At 51.0% G+C, this 26,179-nt stretch overlaps 1 protein-coding gene across 5 annotated transcripts in view; it reads right to left on the bottom strand.

Moving 5' to 3' along the window:
- Nucleotides 1–772: 772 nt before the first annotated feature.
- MIB2 (MIB E3 ubiquitin protein ligase 2) overlaps nucleotides 773–26,179 on the bottom strand; it is a 94,282-nt gene continuing 68,875 nt past the window's right edge. For 4 of the 5 annotated variants that reach the window (XM_059716819.1, XM_059716820.1, XM_059716821.1 and 1 more), the window contains 15 exons: nucleotides 23,219–23,413; nucleotides 22,549–22,691; nucleotides 19,554–19,661; nucleotides 17,029–17,133; nucleotides 16,112–16,274; nucleotides 14,341–14,474; nucleotides 11,729–11,877; nucleotides 11,008–11,164; nucleotides 10,493–10,647; nucleotides 7,766–7,892; nucleotides 6,106–6,336; nucleotides 5,544–5,722; nucleotides 4,387–4,571; nucleotides 3,579–3,644; nucleotides 773–1,859 (listed from right to left, as the gene is read on the bottom strand). In XM_059716819.1, coding sequence (XP_059572802.1) covers nucleotides 1,618–1,859; nucleotides 3,579–3,644; nucleotides 4,387–4,571; nucleotides 5,544–5,722; nucleotides 6,106–6,336; nucleotides 7,766–7,892; nucleotides 10,493–10,647; nucleotides 11,008–11,164; nucleotides 11,729–11,877; nucleotides 14,341–14,474; nucleotides 16,112–16,274; nucleotides 17,029–17,133; nucleotides 19,554–19,661; nucleotides 22,549–22,691; nucleotides 23,219–23,413 — 2,339 coding nt within the window. In that variant the 3' untranslated portion in view covers nucleotides 773–1,617. The remainder of the gene's footprint in view (nucleotides 1,860–3,578; nucleotides 3,645–4,386; nucleotides 4,572–5,543; nucleotides 5,723–6,105; nucleotides 6,337–7,765; nucleotides 7,893–10,492; nucleotides 10,648–11,007; nucleotides 11,165–11,728; nucleotides 11,878–14,340; nucleotides 14,475–16,111; nucleotides 16,275–17,028; nucleotides 17,134–19,553; nucleotides 19,662–22,548; nucleotides 22,692–23,218; nucleotides 23,414–26,179) is intronic. The other variant, XM_059716822.1, reaches the window with a different exon arrangement.

Genomic DNA, 26,179 nt, shown 5'->3' with positions numbered 1-26,179 from the left:
AGGCAGGTTCACAGAAAAGACTTTCTCCTCAAATCCAGCTGCATGAAAACAGCTAACAAAACCAGCTGCCAATGCAAATACCAGGCTCCCAACTGGAAGAGAATAGGACCTGCCAGGGAAAGAATGAGAGAGAACATATGCACAAAAGAAACCGCAGAGTGGCCCACTTTCCTAATAAAGACCTCCTGGAGGTTTGACCAAAAAGAGGGAGCTGGGGAGAACGGAGCCGCGGCAGGCCTTCTCAGAGGGCTCTTTTGTGGTCTAAAAATCAGCTCCTAACAAAAACTTCTACTAAACCAGAGAGAGAAACCCAACCCTGGAGAACGGCCTGCTGCATTTTGCAGTCAGCTGGGAGTTGTGCTGTGCACCACCGCAGACGCCCGGTGTGATCTTGGGCATGTCAGTGGCTGCACACCATAGCTCAGTATTGGTCCTCTGTTGCTTTACATTACATGGTTCAAAACGTTGTGTTCGGGTTGTAACAAAAAAGATGTGGCGTGCAGTTAGCTGAGCGATAAAGCTCTGCGCATGCACACGCACACATGCTGTTTGGGTGCCACCAGTCAAATACAGTTACTGTAAGGGTGGAAGTTCATTGGATGATGTTTCCTCCCAAATCAACAGCTTAGAAAATGCCACCGAATTGGAATCAGTCTGACCTCAAGATTTAACCTATTATGTGCACATTTCTTTCAATGATTAGTACGATATAAATTTTTTTTTTTTTAATTAAATTTGGTTCCCACACCAAAAAAAGAAAAAATAAACAAACTTGCCTTTCCCCCCACCTTATTAGTTGGATTTTATTACTCTTTATTTCCTTTTACACTTGGTTTGGAATATCAGACACCTGCCTTTGGCATTGTGGATAGAAAGCTCAGAGTCTCTGGACATTTAACTGCAAAAAAACAGAAGAGTACATTGATAGCAGAGGAGTGTCACTTAGAGGTAAAAATACTTGTTGCAGCAATATATTGTCTCCAAGAAAGGATCACTGCTTCTTCTCTAAGGCACACACTCCGTCTCCAGAAAATGTTCAGTCCAGACTCTGCAGCCAACCTAAATCAACACGTGTCCAGCCCAGCAGGGAGGAGTGAGCGCACATTGTCTCGTTGGCCCCCGTGACTGAGCGCCCCGTGGGAGAGCACACAGCAAGGCCCAAGCCCAACAGAGGCCTCCTAGTGTGAAGTGCGAGAGCATTGCTTTGCTACAGCCTGCCGTGGAGTGTGGAGGACTTCTGTGCCATTTCTCCTGCCAGAGTTGTATCAGGCCGTGAACCTGCCCCAGCACAAGGAACCAGACAAGAGGCTGTCCCCTGAGTGGGCTGTCCTTAGGAGAGCTGCCTGTGGAAACCTCTAGGTCTCCTCTCTGGTCTCCTGCCCTGTCCCATCCTCAGCACCGTGCTGCTTGTCCATCACTGCTGTGCCTTCCCTAATGGCAGCAGGAGCTGTGGGAAGAAGGGCTCTTTCTACCTCCACTGGGCTCCCCACCTCACCTCCTGAGCCAGGTGTGCGAGCAACTCGCTCTGGTTCAGAGTGCGGGATGGGTCCTGCGCTTCCCAGCTGCACGCACGGGAGAGGGAAGGGGTGGCAGGCAGAGGGGCGGGTGCGTGTGGCCTCAGACGAAGATCTGGATCCGCTCCCGGATGGGCTGCCGGCAGATGGGGCAGACGTTGAGGGCTGCGCTGCACTCGGGACAGGAGCCGTGGCCACACTGGAAGATCAGCTTGATCTGGTTGTCAATGCAGATGGGGCAGGTGATGCGCTCCTCCATCTGACGGTAGCGGCTCTGCAGCTCTTCCATCAGCTTCTGCTGGTCTGTGGACTCCGTGCTAGGGCTGCACTCCACCTCTGTGCTGTCTGTGGGGAACAGAGAGCAAGTTAGTGGCCAGAGCATCTATCCTCCTTTCCACCTTGGACTCTGGGCCCTGCCCTTTGCAGCAGTAATGAGCTCAGTCTAGACCACTTTCTGACAAGGCAGCAGGCCCCACCACTGCCCTGAGCTCCACATCCTGTTTGCAGTGGCCTTTGCAATCTCTGCTCTAGCCTGCCAGGCCCTGGATGCCTGCCTACGTTCCTCTCATTTGACCCCCTAGGAACCAAAATGATAGAACTGGGGAGGGTCCTGTAATCCGCTTTCTGTGTGAAGTTCAGAGCAAACTTGCAGAGACACTGAGCTTAATTTAGACTAGAGGAAAAAACTCTGTGTTCTGGGCACATGCCAGCCTGGGTGTTAGCACCTTCCACCTGGTGTCAGCTGGATGCAGCACTGCTCTCCAGCTCCAATACAACTGTGTTGCATAGCTCCTTGTCTCACCGCCACGAGGGTGGCATGGCAGTGGTGAGGGAAAACCCCAGAGTATTCAAGCTGGTAAGGGATTTTGGGAAGAGGTGATCTGAGAAGACACCGCAGTTATGCCAATGATGGGGTCCTGCTGAGTTACCTAGAAGCTCTGCTATTCTGACAGGGCTCTGCTGCACTGACTGGAAACTTTGTGCGAGATTCTGGTCTTGGGCAGGGTGAGACTGCTTTGATGCCTCTTGCTGCCCTGTCTTGCCCGCCTGAATTCTACATCATCCAGCAAAGCAGCAATGATAGGTTTCTCCTGCCTATTGGTACATGACCTCAGGACACTGCAGCACAACTGTTCCCAGCTGGGATGTCTGCCCTTGCCAGCTGCACATACCCAACACCTGGTAACAGATCCTTGGCTGCACCTTCACCCAGGCAGCCAGCTGGCAGCGGTGCCCACACAAAAACCACAGTCTGGTGTCAACTCAATGGCAAAAGATACTAAGCAGCAGCAGCAGAGCTTGCCATTCCTGTCTACACACACATACAGAGGAGTGTGTCCTTGTGGTCCAGCCTGAGGTACACTGGGGCAGCCGCACCTGGTCATGGATGTTACACCGGACAGCACAGATGAATGCCAGGGCTAGCAGGACTCTGCTGCCACACGGCACAGAACCAACCTGCTGCCCTGGTACAGGAGAATGTACCATCCTCTGGTCTGAGAATGGAAGATGCTCCCTGTCCAAAGTTGCAGAGATCTGGGCTCAGTGTGAGAGGATCCTTGTTAGGGCAACTGACCCTGACTGTCCCTAGGCAGCTGGCCAGGCCCAACCCTGCTTGTTTGTCCCCCGCAGGCTGACTGGGGTTTCAAATACCTTCACAGATCAAAGGTAAAACAAGTCTCTTGCTTACAGCAATGCTTTCCATCGTGCACATTTCCACTGTGAAACTCTCTCTGGAGGAAGAGGCTGCACTGACAGTCTGGGAGCCAGACAACTACTATTGATGCACAGCACAGCCAGGGAGAGGGCACAGGCAACGACCTGCGGATGGGGGGGCCCCTATCCTGGTTTGGGGCAGCTGCCTCAAGAGGTGAGACAGCTCCACCCCTGGAACATCAACCGAGACCAGCTGGGCGGGAAGGTATGGTGACCAGCCCTGGGGATCGGGTAGGGGGTCCCTTCTCAAGCTCATTTCAGAGGGGCCAAATGGTCTGGAGGCTGCCTGAGCACATGTGGGCAAGGGCCTCTTGCAGGGTCTTGCATGGCAAGACGCAGGGAACGTACCTTGTTTGAGTTTTTTGGTTATTGTCACTTGACATTTGATGCACTTCTTCATCCTCCGGGAGCATTCTGCCGAGAGCAAGATGAGAAGAGAGGTTACAGCTAAACCCTGGGGACTTGGACAAGCCCCAAAGCCAGGAACGGTCTTACAGGCATTTAAATCAATCTGGGAACTGCCTGAGACAATGTTTGCAAGGCACTGTGAATGTCAACTTCTCCCTGAGCTACATCTTGGTCCTTTTGTTTAATCTGCCCTGCCCCAACAGCATCAGACACCTCTGACCCCTCCCTGGCCAGGTTCCCATGCTGGCCATGACACACTCCACCCCTGTGACTTGAACCTCAGGGCTGTGGTTGCTCAAAGGGAGCGGGATAGAATTCCAACCCAATTTCCCATAGCCAGATCAAGGAATGCAGGTGAGGAGCAGGCTAACAGACACAATTGAGCAGATCTCTGCTAATATCATTCAGACAGAAACAGAGAATGCAAGCCAGAGGGGGAATGAACCCTCTAACCTGTTTTGCTGGAGAAAGTCTCACTGGCTGAAGGGGAGGCAACCAGCCATCTCTCTAAATTGCCCAGGGCAGCTGCAACCACTGCACAGGCTGCCTAGATCCCCAATCCATCAAGCCAATAGTAATCATGGATAACATGCCTCACGTGTCCTCAGGCATTGCATCTACAAGGACATTGCTGCAACTACACTGGGGTTGCTCTGGGTCGGATGCCTGAGAGCCCTGACCCATGACACTGAGTCATGGGACTCAGAGCCCATACAAGGGCACGTGGGCAGAGTGAACGGCGACCTACCTTCACAAACGATGCTGTGCTGACAGGGGAAGAAGTGGATGAGCAGGGCCAGCTCCGAGCAGACCAGGCACTCGGTGGGGGCAGCCATGCTTGACACACTGAGGTTGGTCATGGTGTTGGGGGTGGTGTGCACCCTGCGTAGGCTGCAGGGCACTGTTACACTGTCCAGAGACACTTGCTGTTCCCTACAGTGGGGAATATGAAATCAGATATGTGGTGCTGTGGCATCCCCACTGGCTGGAGCTGCCCTGGGGGATGCAGGAGGCAGCTGGACAGCCTCTCCTCAGGGCCCTCACCCCACCCACCGCATCATGAGAGGTACGGGCAGGTGCTCTATGCACACTGAGCAGCAGCTCCTGGGCTGCTGTGAGCTGGTGGGGCTCTGCTTATGGGGATGGAGGTGCCCTTAGCTGGGGCACTGGCTTGGTCTATAGATGGAGAAGAGAGGGACTGGATGGCAACAGAGATGGCAGTGGTGCTTTTGGGTGATGACAGCTCTATTTGCTGCTTCAGGGATCACACTTTTTTCCAGCTCAAAAATGGACACTGTCCAGCTACTGTTTGAGCTGAGAGGCCTCTGTATTTGGGGTTCCTCTCCTCCTGCCCTTTGGTTGGGCTGGCTGTGTGACAGAGTAGAGTGAAACCTAGAAGTGCCCTGCAAAAGGTCAGCACCAGTGATGAGAGCCTCAGAAACTCACTTCCACCCCCAGGTATGAGAGATGGGGAATAGAGCAGAGGAACTACAAAAGGATGCGTTGCAGGTGGTATGGCAGAGAGGTGCAGTAGGAGGCTGGTCTTACGTGCAGTACTGCCCCTGGTCAGAGAAATGAGAGGCTCTTGGCCACTTGAGCTACTGGTCTTGACTCGAACATGAGCCTGCAGACGCAGTGCCAACATCCAGCTTGCTAGAAACTAGAAGGGGTCAGACTGGCAGCAGGGAGATGCCAAAGGCTGGTGACTGACAGCAAGTTCTGACCTCACCCTGATTTTGCCAGGCATTGAGCTCCTCCTGGAACTAAGTGACCATCCATCACTGAAATCAACTGCAGCAGGGGTGGGGTGCTCATAGCCTGGCCAGAGGTAGGGCTCCTTGGGAGTGGTATGACTTGTGGTGATAGGCTCAGGGGGGAAGAGATGGGTTCTGCTCTACAGTCTACCTGAATTTCTGGGCGAAGTTCTTGATGATCAGGATTATTCGGCCATCTGAGATGAGGTCCAGAGGAGACTTTCCCCTGTGGTTGGCGTAATTAATGTCCGCTCCTTCTTGTGCCAAGTAACAGGCAATTGCAGAGCCAACATTCAGCTCTGTGTTCCCAAGGAAGCCTGATGCCTTTAGCTGAGCAAGGGAGAGAAACAGTCTTTGTTAAGCCTTGCAGGGGCCCTCATCGTGGGTAAGGTCCTGAACACCTGGCCTCAGTTCTCAGGCCTGCAAGATGCACGTACAGAGAGTTTGCAGTCTAGTTGCTTTGGGGCAACCCCCTCCTACCACAAGCAGTCTTTGGAGACCAAGATTCACAGCTTGCTTCCAAACCCGGGTCTCCAAGACAAATTTCCCAGGACCCAAACAAGCACCCAGAACCCTAGGTTATTCTAGGATAAAGCATACTCTCCCCCATCCCACTCTGGGCTGAAAATAAACCTTAGGAGACCATCTCCCCTCTCCTTGTGTGACTGTTCAGGGTCATTCCAGTGACATCAGGCAACACACCCGTCCCTCACCATGGAGAAGAGTGACTGTCCCTCGTTCCCTTCCTGTTCCTCCAACATGATGGACATGAGCTGCTGCCGCTCCAGGACAATGTGCATAGCCGTGTCCCCGTCCTCATCCTCAGCATTGACATCGCTGCCTTCGCTGACCAGCAGCTGCACCATCTCCACGTTCCCCTGTGTGACGGCCAGGTGCAGTGGGGTCTGGTTCCGGTTGTTCCTGAGGTTTACATCACAGCGGCCCTTGAAGAAAGGAAACAGCCCAGCAGATGGGTCACTGCAAAGCAGCAGGCAAACTGGCTGCGTGCTTCAGGGAGGGGACCTGCCTCAACCCTCTCTCCGTGCAAGAGCAGCAAAGGGAGTTGCACACTGCAGTTCCCAGAGGGATACAGTGTCCCCCAGGGGAGTTGCAAAGTGATCCGGCCACCAGACCAGGAGTCGGGACAGTCAGGTGCTAAAGCACTGGCTGGACTAGACACAAACAAGCGCAAGGACTGTTCAAAGGAAATCACTTTCCTGGCTGGAAAGGATCTGGATGTGACAGCTAGTAAACTGCTCGACTCTCACATGTGGAAGGCTGGGATGAATCCAGACAGGCAGTCAAAGACTAGGCTCCTTAGCATTACAAAGCGAGGCAGACCCCCGATTGCTTTGTGTGCTTCAGTTTCCCACAAGCCCTTGGAGAGAATAATAGGAAAAGCTCCCTGCTGCGACAGACAGGACACAGCAAACATGCTAGCCCCTTGGGAGAGGTTACTCTGCGCTGGGCCCAGCGGGCTATTCTGCCCCTGCACTGAGATTGCAAAGGGTGGAATTAGAAATACAGTCGGCCTTTAAGGAGCAGGTGGTTTAACAAGGGGATTGTACCAGAAACAATGACATCATCCTGCTACAGTCCTCTCCCCAAGGAGACTGCTCTGGTAACAAGCACTGTGGACTCGTTCTGAGGCATCAGTGCCCATCATCAGTCCAAGATGGTACCACTGTACCTAGGTATGCATTGCTGTACAAATGGGGAAATCAAGGCACGAGAATAGGCTGGTGCCAGTTGCAACCCAATCCCTGGAGTCCCAGATCTAGCCACTGCTTTCTGCAATGCTGTTTCTCAAAGGTGGGAACACAGGCCTGAGGCCTTGGCTGTGCTGAAGTCTGGCAAAACTTGGATTCATTTCCTGACTTGCAATTCCCTGCTCTCATGGTTAGAGAGCACTGCCCCCAAGGGGCCAGAAAAGCATCTCATCAGGGGCGGCCTGAAAATGAGAGCTCTGGGGAGCAAAATGATTTATGGTTCTTGTTATTGTAGAACAGGGCAGGATGGAGGCCCTTAGAAATGTTTCACAAGAGAGAAGAGAGGGACACTGGGAGAGCTGCCCAGCACCTATAGCATTCATGAGGCAGAGCAGGGGTTGGACAATGGTGTTAGTCACATCCCAGGGAATTTCCGGGGGTCTCCTTTCCTCTGCTCCCAAACCCCTAGACACACAGACTCCCAACCAACCCTAACTCCTTGTTTCAGTTTACGATACTCCACTCCCTGCCACTGCCACTGTCTAGGCAGTCCCAGCTTCTTTATTCTAAGCCCCACACAACACAAATCTCCCTGCAGAACAATGCCAGAGAGGTGGCAGTGACCTGACACATCCACCTGCTGCTTCTCAGGACAGTTCTTTACCTCTTTAATCAAGATTTCTGCCACTTCCTTGTGGTTGTTGAGGGCAGCGAGATGCAGGGCGGTGAAGCCATCTTCTTTCTTAGCGTCGACCAACTGCCGGGCTCTTGCCAGGATCTTCTTTATGGCACTGGGGAGACAAGAAGTAGAACCAGAGGACAGAGCATTACTTTCCAGGAAGGCGAGTGATGCAGAAGAGACCGACCTGCCTCCTCTGCTCATTGTTTATGAACGCTCCTAAGACGATAAAGGAGTCTGTGGCTGAGGCTGATTGAGCTCTATCTTGCATACTGAGTTAGAACAGCCCAGCAAGGGCCCTTGATTTTTCTTTAATAGCTTGGGATAAGCTCACAATGCCTGTTTGTATCTATAGTGGCATTTTCCCTAACCTGCACAACACACCCAGGGCAAATTTAGTCCAGTCTTTCCTAGTGCTGTGCAAAACGGGTTCCATTCCCCAGCCAACCTGTTCATTTCTCCAGCCCCTGGTTCAATTCCCCAGCTCCCTGTTTGATTCCCTACCACTCTGATCATTCCCCCAGCATTTCCCAGGTAGCACGGCCACCGGATCTGCGTGCTGGGTTTCAGCAGGCTGCCGTTGCAGGCTGGGGCTAGTGGTAGCGCCACAGTCTTCCCGGTGCTTGGCGCTGGCTGCACCAAGCAGTGGCCGCTGGCCCTAGCCTGCTGAAACCCTGCACACAGATCTGGGGGCCGTGCCCCCAGGAAGAGCTGGGGGAAGTGATCAGAGAGCTGGGGAATCGAAGCGGGAGCTAGATGTCACTATCAGAGCAGTCCTTCCCCCTTTCCTTCCCCTCCCTCTCCTTGTTTCCCTCCAAGCCTGGCTCTGAAACGTTTCGAAGCCTTCCATTTTTGATTCTGCACCTCCAAAACAAAACGGCTGCTGAAATTTCACACAGCCCTAGTCTTTCCCCTTGTTATCCTAGCCAAGACTGTGGAGGCGCAGTGAGAGCTCACCACAGGATTTGAAGTTAGGGTCAGTACGGGTAGCTGGAGGATTGAGATGGGGAGAGAGACTGAGGGCAGGGAAAGGAGTTTTAAGGTAATAAACCTCACCCACCTATAGGACAGAGGCACAGGAGGAGTACACACTGCAGAACCACTGCCCATGCTTTAACCCAGTAAATACAGAAGCATAAGGAACATTCTCCTTTTGCAGGAGGCAGCAAGTGGAAAAGCAGCTTCTCTTCTACCAAAGTAAAGAAGCCTGAGTGCACAGAGTCCTTTGGGAAGGGAGTTTCAGCTCCTCAACATGACGACGCTTAAAAGGAAAAGGACACCAAAGGCCACATTTTTGCCGATACCAGTTCAACGTAGCTCTGTTGGCTCTAAAACTGCAGCTGTTCACACCAGCAGTGAATTTAGCCCCGTGCACTCATCTAGTTTGGGGTATTAAATTCTATGTGGAATTTTTTACCAGATAACTATCTGCCTACCACTAAAATAGCAGAGGAACCAGCTGATGAGTTTCTTGGGTAAGAAACCTCATAGCGATAGGTTGGTTCTTTTTATAAACCATGGCAAGCAAAAAATCAGAGCAAAGTGAACAGTTTCTATGCCTTACTTTCAAGGGGCTGCATGTTTTACCTTTGCTCTAGCATCAGCAATTTAGTACATTTTCCCCCTCAGCTTTTCTGCCCTCTCTGAGAAGTGGATATTGATGTCTCTTCAGGGCCATACAAACGTCATAACCAACATCTCAATGAACCCATCTTTGAGTGCCAGGCATTAGGAAATGTTTCTCTTGGACTTCAGAGATGTCAACAGAATAATTTTTTGTCCTTATACTGATGTTTATAAGAATCTCTCAGTCTTGGGAAAAGATGAGAGGAAAGAGTGCCATTCTTTCTGCTGGAAAGGCTTGGCTGGTACAACTCCAACTAGTGGAGATGCTATTTATACTAGCTCCCCAAGTGGAGTGAGGGACCAACAAAGGGATTTTTCTGCCTGCATCTACCTTGGTGCTTTTTGCTGTCTAAGAACCAGCCCTTTAACCAGCAAAACTTCCTGGTATGCACTTGACCTCAGTCTCATCTGTCAACGTACGTAGCTGATGCTGGGCCTGGAGTGCACTTGCACTAGGCTCTGGCTGCCAGACAAACATACAGAATACTAAATTGCTCCAAAGGTTTTAAATGTAGGCATCAAGCATGCAACTGGGAAGGCTTCCATGGGTGGTGGTGGGGAATGGGATCAGCCAGCCTGCATTTTCTGTTAGGGAACTCAGCTCTTTGAGGAAGGGATCTCCTTCCTGAACCCACAGGAGAGGAGACTCACTCTGGTGCAGGGCCAAATGGAAGGGGAAGGTCTTTTTGAGCAAGCTGAAGTCTGCTGGAGCAGGTCTGCTGCTCTGTACAATTCCATGTCCTCGGCATTCAGGCATCTCCTCCAAAGGCTTTTCCTTCCCATCCCTTTACCCTGGGAGAACAGTGGCCTCCCAGCACATGGAATTTGCTGCTGTGATCACAGCTGTGGTGCTGCACTGATCCCCAGCAAAGCAGGGAATTTGCTTGAGACCTTGTGACAGATGGTGACTTCCCCTATCAGTGCTGATCTGCGAATGGCTCCCAGGCATCTGCCCCACCGCATATGGGGAGAGCACCCTGGCTGCCCCAGGCCACCCCTCACTTCCTATCCCTTCCCCACTCCTGTCCCAGGGACATCAGTTGCAGCCCGGACAAAGCAGGATGCAGGAAGTTTCTTGTCACTCACAGCTTGTTTCCTTTCAGAGCCGCGTGGTGCAGTGGGTTAAAGCCCTGGCGATTCTGGACAGTGAAATCAATGTTCGGTACTTCTGTGAGGATCTCAATGATGCCTTTGAAGTCTGTGGTGATGGCATAATGCAGGGGGGTGTCGCCATATGAGTCCTGCCAGAAGAAGTCACAGCACAGTCTTGGTTACGTCACAAAGCCTCTGGTCAAATACACCACTCCCAAGGACCCGGCGAAGGCAGGGGGCAGAGACAGACGCAAGCCCTGGATCGCTTTCAGAGGACGCCAGTCTAACTGTTTTGTCTGCACATTTCTGTGTGTAGCAAAATGGCTGCAGCCTGGAATACCGGGAAGGTGCAAGAGCAGAATGCTCCACACCAAAGTCCAGGGTGCATTTTGCTTGTGCCGCGTTCAACACGAAGGTACACCATTAAATGCTGGGCATCTAACATCATATTCAACATAGGTCGAAAAAAAGCCTGCAGCCACAAGAGGCATAAAAGTGAAATGGCCTACCGGGAGGTTGACGTCACAGCCATGCTCACAAAGGGCCCGCACCACCTCCATGAATCCTTTGTTGACTGCAACGTACAGGGCTGTGCACTTCGCATTATTTAGCAGGTCAGCATTGGCCCCTTTGCTCATGAGCAAACGGGCGACCTCCGCTTGATTCCTGATTTCAAAAGGAGAGAGAAACAGGATGCCAAGATCATGGGATGTCATTTCTCTTTCTCCAAGGCAACATCCTGTCTTGGTTCTTGCACTTGTTTTCTATCCCACCTCCAATTAAAAAGCTTGCCTAGTAGGAGCCCAGACTGTTATCCTGGCAAAGAGCCAGGGTGGTCATGATCCTACTGGCCTTGATGGAGCTGGTCTGGATTGCCAGCAGGGTAGCAGAGGGCAGAATTCAGCCTTGTTTTTTTCTCTGGACTGCAAATACATTTTTGTAATAGGAACCCAAGAAAACTCCATCATCTGCTTCCTTTCACATTCCCAAATCCTCATTTAGTCCCAAGGAGACTGTACCATGGAGAACTGACTTTCCCCTGGGGATCAGTGCTTCACAAAACCACCCTGTGGCCCCTAGCATTGTAGGGCCAAATTCTGAGCCTGCCATAGCTCTGTGCCTGCTCCCACCTCTCTGGGCTGATGGTTCAGCTCCAGCTCTGTCCTCATTTACAGCTGAGCCTCTGGCCATCAGCAGAGAGAGTCAGTGAGGTCATGACTTGGTTCCTACCCAAAAGCTGCATAATGCAGTGCTGCATCCCCCTCTTCATCTCTCAGGTCAATGCTGGCATGAGCTTGGAGTAAGATCTTCACAGCCTCCACCCGGCCCAGGTGGGCTGCCACCTGGAGCGCAGTTCTGCCCTGGTTCTTAATGTCGACCTATGAGAGCAGAAAGAACAAGGCACAGAGTTGTTCCAGGAGATTGTGCTCTGGAAACCCCAGCTCTCAGACCCCGAGGCAGCATTGCTCTCTGTGTAACCAGATGGCAGAGTGAGTCCACGGCTAACTGCAGTACAGTGGTTCCCAGAAGCACTAAGAGGCCCCACTGCACTGGGTGCTGTACAAATGCAAAAGAAAAAGCAATTCCTGTTCAGAGTATCCCTGGGCTGTAGGAGGACAGCTCTTTGCATTCACTAGAGAGCAGGGCTAGCATATACCTGGAAAGCCAGGAACACCTGGGCTCTAATCCCTCCTCTCATGCCAACTATCTCTGGGACCATGCTGACAGTACCTGACCATGGCTCCTTCTCTCATACAGGAGGGGAAGATGAAATAATGCATAGGGCTTTGGTGACACCAAGCCCCTTATACGTGCAAAGTATTTTAAGTCACCCTGGTCTCCATACTGGGTACAGTGTGTGGATGGTGAATCATAGGACTAAGCTGCTGCTACAAGATTTTTAAGGATTAAAAGAGCTGGCGAACAAAAGGGCACTGTATGCAAGGCCAAGACAGGAGGGCAAGGAAGGTAATGAAATCAATGACTGGCCCAGGGGGAGTGACTGGGGAGCTGGCAAAGCCTCAATGCCCTGGCAAGTACAGCAAAGGCAGTTTTTCTGCAGTTGAACCTATGCATTGGTCACAGGAGCAGGTCGGGCAGGGTTTCTTCTTGGGCAGTGCTGCTAAGAAAGTAGTCTAGGTGAGGATGGATTGAGACTAACACTCCCTGTCTTTGCTTAGCCAGCTTTCAATTCCATTTGTCTCTCGCCAGTTAGAAAAAACTGGCAAAAGAGAAATGCAGACCTAAGGTCTTGAGATAAAGTGAGACTATTCCTGACCCCTGATGCTCACCCACTGCAGACACATTAGGCCCAGTCACAGGTGCCTGGATACTTCTTATATTCCATTACAGGTCCACTCACCATCTCTACTGGCCTTGTCAGCTTTGTGGATAGATAACAAGCAAAAATAATGGTCCGGCAAACCATTAAATCAGACCTTGGCACTCAACATTGCTAATCTCCCCATAGAACAGATTCCAGCACAGCTGTTGATCCATCAATCTGTCCTCCCTGGCCATGTGGTTATAGCAGGGGTGGGCAAAATGCAGCCCGGGGGCCGTATGTGGCTTGCCAGGCCATTCTGTCTGGCCCGCGGGGCCCCTAAAAAATTTAGAAAATTAATATTTTTCTGCCCCTGGCTTCCTATCATGTGGCCCTCGATGGCTTGCCAAAACTCAGTAAGTGGCCCTCTGCCCAAAATAACTGCCCGCCCCTGGGTTATAGCCTTGCCATAATTTATGCTCCCCTCCAAGCACACTGTGCTGAAGCATCCTGCTCTCTCGTTTCTGACTTGCAGACTCTACCCCTTGCTAAAGCAGCTGGGTCCTCTTTGAGTGGGGGAGGGATCAGAGGAGAGGAGAGCTCAACAGCCTGGCTCCTGGCTGTAAAAGCACTGCCCAAGTCATTCAGAAACACCCCTGTAGCTGTACTTGCACGCCAGCCACAACTCATACAGATTATGCATGTACTGCAGGGGGCCTCAGCACATATGCATAGAAAGAGCATTTTGTGTAGCCTCTGTCATCAGCAGATACTTGCACAGGCAGAAAGGTGTGGTGATCCTGAGATAAAGGTCCTGAGGCTCAGAGATGCAATGTGATGTGCCCAAGGTCACACAGCAAGTCAGTAACAGAGGCAAGAACAGAACCCAAGGATCCAGACTATGAGGTCCAGGCCCCGGCTACAGGGCATATTGCTACAGTCGAAGAGTTCTGCGTTCATGTAAATGACGCTGGGATTGGCACCTTGAACAGATGTCTCCTTCTGTCACAATTAGACAAGATTCAGGGGCTCACTAGAGGTTACAGCTCCAGCCAGCTGACAGCACACAGCTCCCAGATCCCCCAACTCCCCACCCCCTGCTCTAGCCACTGGACAATGCTTCCAGCTGAGCACCTGAGCAGACCCAGGGGAGTTCTGCCCACTGGGGAACCAGAGCCTCTCAACTCAGGGGCAGGTGCTGCAGCTGCCACCTCTGGGCCCCCAGGGAAGCCCTGGGACTCGGCTGTCCTGCCATGCACGGCACTTGTGTTGAGTATGAACATGCCTAGCTCTGCTCTGGAGTCAGCCCTTCTGCGAGGAGAATAACCCCTGGGAGCAGCCAGCTTCAGAAACTGGCTGTGAGTACTTAACTCCAGCACAGATTTAGAGTCATTAATTTAGGCTACGAAATATGCAAATGTAATCTTCAGTTCAAGCAAAAATCACTCGCCAGCTGTTTGTAGCTTACATAAGGGTTTAGCTGCACACCCCTCTGTTCCCTGCCCCCGCCCTTTTGCAGAGGCTTTACAGCCAGGCAATAAATGCCCCCTGGACCTTGCAGGGGTTCTCTCAGCCTTGCCTTGTCAGGGTACTTCTGCACCAGGTCCCGGACCTTTGCAGCATTGCCATGTGCTGCCTCGAGGACCAAGCGCCCTGGGTGATCTGACTCTGCCTTCTGGGAGAGCAGCTTCTCCAGGATGCTGATCAGAGTGCCTGGGTAAGAATGAGAAACAGCCCCAGGTTATGCAGTGGGAACTGGCATGGAGAGCACAGCCTGCATTATCAGTGCAGACCTTTGCTTCCCCCAATGGACAGGCTTGCATGAAGAGTGTTACAGACCTGCTATGGCCTCTGGCTACAGGCCATAGTGCCTTAGCCAGAGCCAGAGAGGCTTGTGTATTTAGCTCCAGAGATCCTAGGAACAGTCCCAGGGGTTCATTATGTACATGCAACCAGTATTCTGAACGTGGATTCCTGGTTCTAGGGAAAGGTGGAGTTGTAAGAAAATAAAAAAACTCATGTTCTGAAGGTGAGAGGAAAATCCTGACCACAGTACCTCAGATGTGGTCTCCATTCATGGTGCCTGAAGGGAGCTCCAGGGGTTTGTTTCCATCAGGCAGGGCAGAGCTAAGGAGCTTGGATCTAGACCTGAACCTTGCTCAAACTCAGACAAGATTCAGCACCAGGCTCCTGAATGGATCCAAATGTTTCTCACAAGACTGGATGAATTCACTAGATCAGGGGTGTCAAAAATATGGCCCACAGGCTGTATCCGGCCTGAAGAGCCACATCATTGGCCCTCTCTTTTGGCCTTGGGTCTCAAGTTGACCCAGATGCCATGTGCAGTGGGCACTGAAGTAGCCCTGCACGTGGGCCTGGGACATGCGCAGCACCCAGATGGGGCCAGTCCAGACTGTCCCCCCCGGCCGCTCCCTGGGGCAGGCTGTGTGCTCACTGTGGGTCTAGAAGTGGGCACCATGTGTGGCACAGTCCTGAACCAGCCAAGACGGGCACCAGATCCAGCAAGCAGGGGAGGGAGGTAGCAGGAGCCCCATGCGTGCTAAATGGAGCACCTGCTCTAGTTGGCTTTGGACTGTGCTGCATTCGGTGCCCACTCCAGCTGGTGTGGGACTTGAGTTCATATCCTGGATTGGCTGAAGCAGGCACTTCAGGGACTGGATCCAGCATATGGGAGCAGGGTATGCCCATGGACCTGATCTCACCTGTGGGGCTAGCCCTGTGCTGCTCATCTGGCTTGCAGTGCCAGATGAATTTGATACCTTTACTTGAGGTAGAGCATGTGTATCTATGTATGTATCTACCCCCTATGCCATCCTACCCTCCTGCCTGTTCAAAAAAATCACAGGGAGGCCACGAAACGTCTACGAACAGACAAGAGAAAACAGAACAAGAATGCAGCCCACACAAACAGGACACAGCATGGCCTAGGCAAAATAATGCTGTCCATAGAGAGGCTGGCAAGGGTCTGAAATCACTTTACAAACATTAACAAGTTAAACCTTCATGAATTAACTCTTACCCCCAATAAAGTAGAGCAGCATCATTATGCCCACCCTAAGGACCGGGAAACTGGGGCATGGCAGGGTTATGCTATTTGCCTATGGTCAAAACAGTGATCCTGTGACAACCTGGAGCAGAACAAAGAGGCCCTACATGCTGCTATACTGTAACTTCCCAGCTCCCCTGAGTGTGCTCTAGTGGAAAAGGGGATATGAGTATTTAGGTTCCCACCTGATCTGCAGAAAAGGGCAGCCACTGTGCTACAGATCCCCAGAAGGTGTTTCTCAAGACTAGATGGAGGGGGGCCAGGCCTCTGTGTGCCCACTCACTTTTTGACTCCTTGGCGTTTTCCGTTGTCATGAGGTTGGCATCCTCATCTCGTTGGTAGGCTGTGAGGCAAGCTGGGTTGAAGGTCCAGGACTGCTCTCCGACAGACACCCGCAGGTTCCCATCCCCAAAGACCTTGATCACCTTGCCAATGTGCCCTAGCGTCTGCAATGGGAAGAAGGGAGAGGCTTTAAAGACCCTGGAGTGGATGTGTTTCCTGCATCTCTCAGGCAAGGCCCCATTTCTAAGGGCAAATTCCCAGACAGCCTTCCCAGCATATGAAGAGGCACTGATCAGTGACACACTACAGTTGGCAGCTCCCCTTTCGTGGACAGGTAAGTGCTTGCATCGGCTTCTTGTTTATTGGCTGTACAGCTGCCTTTCCATGCTGCAGGGGAAGAGGTCCCCAAAGACGCAATGCAATACGTCTGGGGAGGAAGCCAGTGAAACAGCAAAGCATGGTGTACCAAACCCTACCAGACTGGGGCTCTCCACTGCACTGACGGAGCACTCTAGATTCTGCTCTTTAGCCACAATTGGTTTGATCAGATCATTTGCTATTTGTGCTTTCCCCCCTCAGCCCTGGGAATTAAGGAGGAACTAAGAGAAGGCACTAAGATTGCTTGTGCCTGGTTAATGGATTTGCATCATAAATTCCCTGGTGACCACCTCCATGGGCAAGCTTTCCCTCCTCCCTTTTGCCCATAGTTTGAATGTTGCTGTAAGGCCATGTTGCCCATGACCAGTCACATTAAGTAACATTTCTTTTGCAAGGCATTTGCATGCCCATATGTCTCCAGGCACCGACCACTAAGAGGTGGTGAAGAGCAGGGCAGCTGGCCAGCCCAGCTGCTACTGCTAATCTGTTTTTGAAAAGTTAGCAAGTTACTGGACTGTCTCGGAGCTGGCGCGCACTCACAGGTGCCATCTCATCTGTCCACTCCCCATGACCAGCTTGCAATCGCTTCACTGTTTCCATATCATCTATCACTCGGACAACATCATCCACCCAAAAGGTGTTGAGCTAAAAGAAAAAGAAAATCATAAGCTTGGGGGGATGAAACCAGAAGACCAGCAACAAGGCATTCAAAAGAGCGCCCCCCCCACTTCCAGCAAAGTCCTCAGAGCTCTACGCTTGGCAGAAACGTCACCACTTTGCTCCTTAAAATAGGCCAAGTGCAGATTATGCAGAGCAGAGAGCTTGGAGTGGCACCATTTTCTCTGGCTGCTGCTTACCAATGATTGTGTTTCAACAGAGGTCAGCCCGGATCAGGCTGACCTTGGTTAGTGATCCTGTGCACACAGAATATCTCTGCTCTCCCGATACCAGAATTAACTCTGTTCACTACTTCCACTAGAAATGCAAGTCAGAGCTCAGCCATTTCCTTCCTTGGACAGATGATCCCTTTCCACAGTGTGGGGCCTGTGGTTGTTCTGTGCCCATCATATACATCCCGTGCTGAGGTTTAAATCATCTACTTTGTCATCGCCCAGACACCCAGGGGAAGACCAGAAACCTTGACTTTAGAAACAGAGACCCAAGCCTAGAAGACTTGTATCTAGAGGAGTTAGGCAGAGATGGAGAGAAGGACTCTGGAAGTGGCTGAAGAACACGGCAAGAAAAAAAACATGAAAACAAGAAAGAGAGAAAGAAAAATTCATTGCAGGGTGTGAAAAGTGCTCTGAAGATAAAAGGGGCTGCGTAAAGGCAGGGCATTCATTATATTGTTATTACTATTATTAGAGAAGCCAGACAGAGTAGAAGATCATTGGCAGAGATAGGGCAGCAGGGTACAGAGACCCTGCGGTGAAGAGAGAGGCAGCTGAAGGATGCAAGGATGAGAGGGAGCGAGAGGCTGAGATGCCTTTGTGAGGTTCAAGCTGATGCCAGGGAGGGGAAGCCCTGGCTCAGGTGACCTGCCATCTCGGACCTGTCCTCTCTTGGATCTCTGGGTGCCAAGAATCCCCTGGGGTCCCCCGGACTGACAGGGGGTGGGGTGGTCATGATAACTGAAGAGGAACTCCTCAGCCCTGTACCACAGGTGTGGACCCCTTCCTGAATTGGGGTCCAGATCTCTTTGCTGGCAAGAACAAATGCGTGTGGATACCATCCCTAGGTGTCTACACACACTGTCTAAGCAGAAGAAGAACATTCCCCTCCCTAAGAGCAGGCAGGCTAAGGGTCAGGGTCCGATACCCTGACAGAGAGAGGTAAAGGGAAGTTACTGATGGGCAAAAGGGAATGCAGAGCATGTGAAGAGGCAAGGCTTAAACAGAAACTGTCAAGGTCTGGCTCCTTTTCTGTGTTCCTGTCTGTTTCCTACATAGTGTCTGTCCTGCCTATCTGACAGTTCACAGGAAGGACTCTCCCAGGGCTGATGGAAACCCCCCTGCTTGTCCTACAGCATGTGTTTGGGGAAAGTGCTGTCACTGAAATAACACAGACAGTTCCCCGGCTAATATGCTGGTTGGTCACTGGTGTAAAACAGGAATTAATATACACAGCCCCCATAAAACTGCAGATTTCCCTTCCAGCCCCATTGCTCAATCTTCACTTTCACAACGTCATCGTTCCATTCAACCTCCAGTAACCGAGGAGTAAGCCAAGGGTGAAGGGGCCTTGACTTTCCAATGCAAAACCAGAGAGGAATATAATCAGGCAAGAAGTCTTCTAGACCTTAGCACAAAGTCATAAGGAAGCTAAGTCACACTCAAGCCTCACTCCCAACCCTTCATTTTGCAGGTTGCCTGCCGGAAAGGTCTGAAGAAGCTGGAAGAAGAGGCTTGCCAGGCATGATAAGGAGGACATTTCACCTCCAGTGCAGCACAGCAGCCTTTAACCTAGATCCTGTACAAAGCCAACAGCAGTTTGGCCACCAACTTCTGCAGAGGCAGCATCAGACTTTATTTGATAAAGGTATTTTGCCTGTCAGTGACCTTTCAGCTGTGTGAGTGGCAGAGACCAAACAGTTTGTTCTCAGGAAGGTGCAACCTTCCTGCTCCTTTGCCTCTGATTCGGAAGATTTTGGCTGCAGAGCCAACCTGTGCACAGCTCCTAAGAAGCTGCCGAACAGAGAGGAACCTGCCCCTGACTTCCATGTTTCTCCTACCCATATCAGCCTCCTGCTGTAGGAGCTGGGTGTTAGGATCATGCCATTGCAGTTACCAGTCTCTCGCTTCCCCTTGAACACCAGCCTCTTAGCAGACTTCAGCTCAAAAAACCAAGGTTTTATCCCAGTGAAGACCTAAAGAACTCAGCAGTCACAAGGTCTGCAATGGTTATTCTTGGCCTCACAAGGAATGAACAGCTGACCCTGTCGTCCACCCGCCCTTTTCTTTGGCCCCTGAACAAGACCAACCAAGTGATCCCCCAACTGCTGAGAGAGTGCATGTCAACCTCTGCCCAGCTGTTTGTCCTGGCCAGGCTCACACAGCAGCACTCACCTTGGTCAGGGCTCCTGGGTGGAAAGTCCATCGGGTCTCGCTGTTGAACTGGACCCTCACGTCCCCTCGGTCTGTGATCCTGTGCACAGTGCCTGTCTGGCCAATGAACTTGAAATGGAAAGGAGAAAAAGAGAATAGAATAAATGCCATTGCTTTAGGGAGGGAAAGCAGCCTCTCCAAGGAAAAGAAGTCTGCTGCCTAAAATTAGCCATTGTCTCCATTCCAATTCACAGGCCAAATTTAATGAGGATGCAGCCACGTGCTCATTCATGAAAGGAGATGACTCCTCTTTATAAAAAGAAAGCTGGGCTTATTTAGGGGGGAGGGAGCAGAAGTGCCTGCAAAACAGGGTAGAAAATGACCACTACCCACAACAGCTGGTGCAGATGAGCAATGACTACAATGAAGTGTAGCAATTTAACATCAGAGAGAAAATGCAGTGGAGGGGCATGGGCAGCACAGGGGAGCTCCTATCCTGCTGTAGCAAGAGACCTTTCCATTTCAACTATCACGGTGCGAGTCTGTGACTTACAGCACTTGTCAGCAGGCAATAGCTCTGAGACAGCTCCACAAACGTGCCAAAGAAAAATCAAACTGACTACAGCTCTATGAGTTTCATCAGCTAGATCCAAGTTCTGCATCAAGCAATGGAAGTCATCATACATTCAGGTTGAATGAGGGTGGGGTGGACTGTATTAGTCCCCACAGCAACACTTTAGTCTGCATTTCTAGGGGCAAAACAGCAGCTGGCATAAACTGTTGCCTCTCCATGGACGGAGTTGCAGCAGTTTACATTTGTAGAAGTACTTCCTCCTCCCTGTTGTCCAAAAGAAGGACTGATTAGTAAACTACAGAGCTTGTCAAGCTGCATAGCAATGAATGATGAAGGGACGTAATTTGACCAAGTGCCTTTTGACGCTAGTTAGAAAAAAGACTTATTTATGTCAATGTTTCAGCAAAAAATAAATAATGGGGTTTCCCATCCCAAAGCTTCAATGCAGCTTGTATCACACCTGCTTTGTTCATGATCCCCTGGACACATATGTCATATATAGATAAGCACCCTGAGTCCTGTTTTATAATAACCTCCACTCTCCCCAGTGAATTACTTTCATTCAGTTCCATCACGCAGACCTCTGGAGAGACTGCCCAGCATCAGAACTCAGGATGAATTTCATTTATACAGGGGAGGTCAATGAATATTATTGCCCCACACTAAATTTAATGCTGGAGAGTGACACTGCTCAGACCCCTTCTTCAAGGTCTGATGGTCTATTTACTAAGGGAACATTATCTATTTCTGGCAGCCTCTGCTGAATATTAAATCTAACTGAATGGACTTGTCAGGGCAGGTAAAGGATAGATTTCCCCATAACTCAATAGCAACTGATTAATTTTGCATTCAGCGTGCATGTGGGGACCTTGAAGCTGAGCATTATACCAGAGGGCTGACTGGTCTTTAGATTCTGATTTGTAAATCACAGACGAGATCTGCGGATCTGGATGCCTTACTCAGGGCTGCAGTTAGGCTGTGGCTTTCATTGAGTACAATGGCAAGACTGACAATCATGGACCTGAACCTTGGCCTCACAGAATAGATGCAGAACTGCTGAGCAGCCCAGTTCCCAGTCAGCTGAAGACAAAGGTGCTCAGCACCTTGGGAGATGATGAGAGTTCAGTGAGGGTGAGTAGCTTTTGGCATGTAAGGCTGAAGGTTTTGGCTAGTGGCCCAGGCCTATGACCAACTAACTTGTGCGAGCAGACTTTGTCATCCCTGACTTAAAAATGCATGATCTTGCAACCCTTTCATTGTGAGTGCTTCCTTAGTTACCTTCTTAGTCTCAAACTCACCCTGGGCCCCAGGGTGATCTGGGCCACAGGGGCTCCTCCTAGGCTGAATCCATGAGTCCAGCAGCAACTGGAGTGGGACTGTGTTCAGGCAGTGGCACAGGCCTAGGGACAGACAGTAGCACAGGGCCACATTCGGGAAGCAGCATGGGTCTAGGGCTGGGAGGCAGCATGGGTCCAATGGCAAGCAATGGCCCAGGGCCACATTTGGGTGGCAGTGCAGACCTCTGGCTGGACAGCAGCATGGAACTGGGGCTGGTGGTAACACAGAGCTGCACTGGGGCTGCAGCAGCATGGAGCTGCTTTTGAGCAGCAGCATGGATCCAGAGATGCACAGCAGTGCAGGGCTGCATTCAGCAGCAGCACAGAGCTGGAGGGAGGGCTGCTAACGATGGCCAAGTCCCCCCAGACTTCCAGCAGCCTACCAGGTAGGCCAGACAGAATGGGTCTAGAGGCTCTGTTTGGCATCCTTGCTTTCCCCAGTAATGCCAACATTTACTAGCAGTCGCTATTTTCTGACAGGTTGCAAAGTCTTCGAGCTTTCTTGCTCAGTCTGCCACAAATGGAATTGTACCTGGAATGACTCTAATTGTTCCATTAACTAGGCCCATTTACCCTGATATGCTATCTACAGTCCTGGTATCTACAGCCTGAGTTTCTGTAGACTACAACAAGGGTCAACAGACTGGTCCATAAAACAAAGATTGAAAAACAGGCTAAGCCCTGGGAGGAGCATACAGATAGTGAATCCCTAGCTACAACCAATCTCCCACAGGTGAAACACAGACAACTCCCATTAGCACTACTGCACACTACAGGGAAGCTGAAAAGAGAATGGAGACCACAAGCCCGGTGCCAGATCCAATGCTCATTAAAAAAAATATCAGCAGATTAGTGTACTATCATGCAGAGCTCTGGACCAAACTCAGTGTGAGTGCAGAACGAGGGCACGGGGAATATCCCGCAACACAGATTTACAAGCACCTCCAACACCTTGGCACTGAAGAACTTTGATAGTATGTGTGCTCTACTCAACTAGAGGGTAGTATGCCACATGCATGGAGGTCCTAGCAATCTCCTATGGTATGACAAAAGCATGAGGGAGGGACCTGAGGGAAGCAATGAGCAGAAGTGAAGGCAATCGTACCTCAGCCATTTTAGGGTTCCAACCCCCATGTCCCTCTTGCATCTCTCGCAAGATATCGACGTCCAGCAAGCACTTCACTTTGTCACCGTGCTGGAAAGGGTGCCGAGCTGTGCTCTCTTTCTTCTGCAGTTCAGCTGGCTTTCCTGAATAGAAGGACAGCCCCCAAAATGCACCCAGAGTTAGCTACCTCTGCTAGTTGCTCCTTTAACATCCATATGATTGCTTTAAATATATCCAAACTGGGGAATGAGGGATGCAGTAAAAGGAGCAGGCAAGGAAGAAAAACTAGCCCCCTATACTCAGGAGGCATGAGCTAAACTCTCTGCTGGGACAAAAGGAGCTTCCAAAAGCAGTTTCACAAAGTTGGGCTGGCAAGGCAATGTCTCACTGTCTCCACAAACCCTTTCTATCCGTGGGACTTGGTGTGGGCATTTAGTTTGAATACCAAGTACCCATAGCACTGGAGGGCTGGGCTGGATGTCCCAGCTAACCCCATTAGAACATGGTGTTACCAAAAAGTTATTTTAAATGCCATATATTATAGAGAAACCTTAGGCATCCAACTTTTCTCTATCAAAGCAGGACAACTCAAGTGCCACATCCTCGGAAACGGTCAATACTGGCAGATTCTTACGAGACGCCCATGGCCCAAAGTCAACTTGCCACGCACCTAATTTTGGGAGATGCTCTTTGTAGTAAAAGCCACCCAATGCTTCCACAATGCACTTGAGGTCCACCTTGCCCTTGTGTCCGACGCGGTAAACATTTGTGGTGCTATCAGTCCACGTGACACTGGCCACACTTCGGCTAGTCTCCACATCCCAGCCACGAATGTCCATCACTCTCCCGGTTTTGCCTTCACCACCTGATCGAAGAGAGAAACAAGGTGAATAACTTCCATTTTCCACAGAGCTCTCATAGACTGAAATTCACTGTCATTCAGCAATAGCTCAGTCACCCTGACTAGGACCTCCTAACTTCTTTATGGCCCTCCAAAGAAGTTAACTGATTCCTCATGAGGGGCTGCAGCTAACTTGATCTCCCTTTCACGGGTAGGGATGCCGAGACGAAGGGTCTGGGCTCCACCTGTGGCTATAGAGGAAACCCTGTCACAGCAACAACTAGAACTTTCTGACCCTAATGCTGTGGTCAGACCAATTCTGGCCCAGTGTGGTAGTACAGGACAGGAAGACGAGATTAAATACCATCCAGGTTACCCCTTCTAGCCCTTCATTCTGCCTTACAAGGTAAGCACAGCAGTTCTTTCCAGCTGGCAGGGATGAACTGAACATTCGGATTTTTTTTTTTTTAATTTCTAAAAAATGAGGGCACTGATGGTGTTTATGGCAGGAGAGTGAAGTGATGAGCTGGGTTGTGTGTGTAGATAACGATTTAACTCAGCAGAATCTAATTAGTGAAGTTGGGAGTTAGCCTGGGCACTGGGGCTAGGCTGCCCAATTCCAGTGGAACTGCTGGAGGATGTTTTTAAACGACTGCAGCTGACCAGAGCTTTTATGCTAGAAAGACAGATAAGGTCTCTGCTGCATGCTTTTTAAATAAATACACTGAAACAGGGAGACAGACTGGGCCAAAGCAAACTTGTCTGTGCTCCAACAGTCCTACCACAGAGCAGAGGGCACTGAGCCAAGTGCTGACAGGCAGGCGGGTGAAGCTGGCTGGGGGATTTCTGCAAGGCCGTGCACAGGACCCCAGCTCCACATAACCAGGACAAGCACGTGGAGCTGTTTAGCAGGCAGCACATCTGCTGCCTACATCAGCATCCCCCTTCCACTCTTCCTTCCTTTGGGGTATCACTGGCAAATATCTTATCACCTTGAGCTTCATGCATCTCGTGCTGCAGAGGGCACAAACATCTGAGGCTGAGCTCCTGGAGACCTTGGTCTCACCGGGCAGACAGAATCCTGATGTGAGATACTTCAGCACTGAATATGGAGGCAAGAAGATGCACACTGCAAGAGGATCCTTTAAAAACCTGCTGGTGCCCCATTGAGGCAGTGTATGGTATGAGAGTGCCACGCTGTGGCATGTTAGAAACACGGTACTTCTTTCGGTTCCACTTAGTTCTCTTTCCCTCCCTCACCACTCATCAAGCACATACATAGCCTCATGGCTGTTTCAGTGGTTGCTCATCCTTAGAGGAGCAGGCACTCCAGCATGCCAGCGAGGCTCCCAGGTTGCAACTGCCTGCACAGCTCTTGGATGTCCTGATGGAAGGTGCTACCTTTTGCACCAACTGCACTCCTAGATAGGGACCCAAATCCACAATGCAGGCCATGCCCACTGGCCATTCAGACTCTCCTTGCCACTGTATCACTGATCAAGGAGACTGTTAACTTCAACGAGAGTGCAGCACCTAGCTTTCCTTGCGACTTTGAGAAGAATAGACAATATTCAGCTTGTATGGCAGCCACACTCCAATCCTGCCATCTGAGCAGCCATTTCAATGCCCAGCCCTGCAGCTGGTATTCAGTAAACTGCAAAGCACATGGGACGATGGCAGTGCCTGTAAGATGTAATGTCTGGAAGAGCTTCCACAGTTAGAACAAATTCCCTACCAAAAAGGTAGCTAGTAACAATATTCTTGTCTGAAAGGTCAGCTCAGCCCCAAGCACAGCCGGCTGACGATTTCTCAGGGAGGGGGGCTGCATCCAAAGAGGTCAGCCCTGTGGGCCTTGTGCATTCAGGAGCAAGCAGTTGGCACCAGCCCACCGGAGACAGACTGAAGCATAGCGTGGACAGCAGGCTCATGATCCAGGCCTCCGGTGAAACCAGCAAGCAGCAAACTAACCCACAGCAGTATGAGGTCAAAGATAAAGGCCTTAATGAATAAGTGAGTGCAGGTCCAGATTAAAACTCAGTGAGCAGGGTTTGATTTCTTGCTGTCTGAGATTCCCTCTGGGACACTGGCCAAGCCAATTCACCTCTATGAGTACCCATCTCTGTCCCATAAAACAGGAGTGCTGATCCTTCTCTTCGCCCACTCCCTGCCTATTTGGTGTGTTGTGCCCCAGCTCCACGGGCAGAGGTCATCCTCTTCTTCCAGGAATGACAGAGCCAGCCAGAATATTTTCCACGAAATATGTTCTTGACTGGAAAATGTCGATTTATTCAAACCAGATGGAACAGGATGGTTTGAGGACACTTCCCAGGAGTGAACGCTCTGTGGTCTGGGGTGGGATTTCTGGTCAGATGCCCCGCTCTAGCAGAGCCAGCAGCCGGGTGGCTAGGACATACTCCTGCAATGAGGGGGAATGACGGAGCAAGGACTTGAACCTGGGTTTCCTACATCCCTAGAAAGTGTCCCCACCATTAGCATACTGGCTATACTGGGGCTGATTCTCTTCCCCCTCCCCTTTTTTGGAAACAAATAAACACACCCCAGCTCTGCAGGGTCTTGGATTCTGCCCAACGCAGAGCAAGAACATTTTTTTGAAACCCAAAGACCCTCACCGGGTGGGGAAACCATTCTTGCCCAGACCTAGTGCTAGCACAGGGGTGCCTCAGCCTCTCCTAGGACTCTCCACACTCCATTGACCAGTGACTGGCAGTGACATGCTGCAGCCTGGAGGAAGCTCCTAGGAGAGATGCCAGACTCGGGGAGAACAGCAGT

This window comes from Alligator mississippiensis, chromosome 13, assembly GCF_030867095.1.
Source record: "Alligator mississippiensis isolate rAllMis1 chromosome 13, rAllMis1, whole genome shotgun sequence".
Classification (NCBI taxonomy): Eukaryota; Metazoa; Chordata; order Crocodylia; family Alligatoridae; genus Alligator; species Alligator mississippiensis.
The sequence above is the reverse complement of the archived record's forward strand: the minus strand, read 5'-3'. Positions and strand labels throughout refer to the sequence as shown.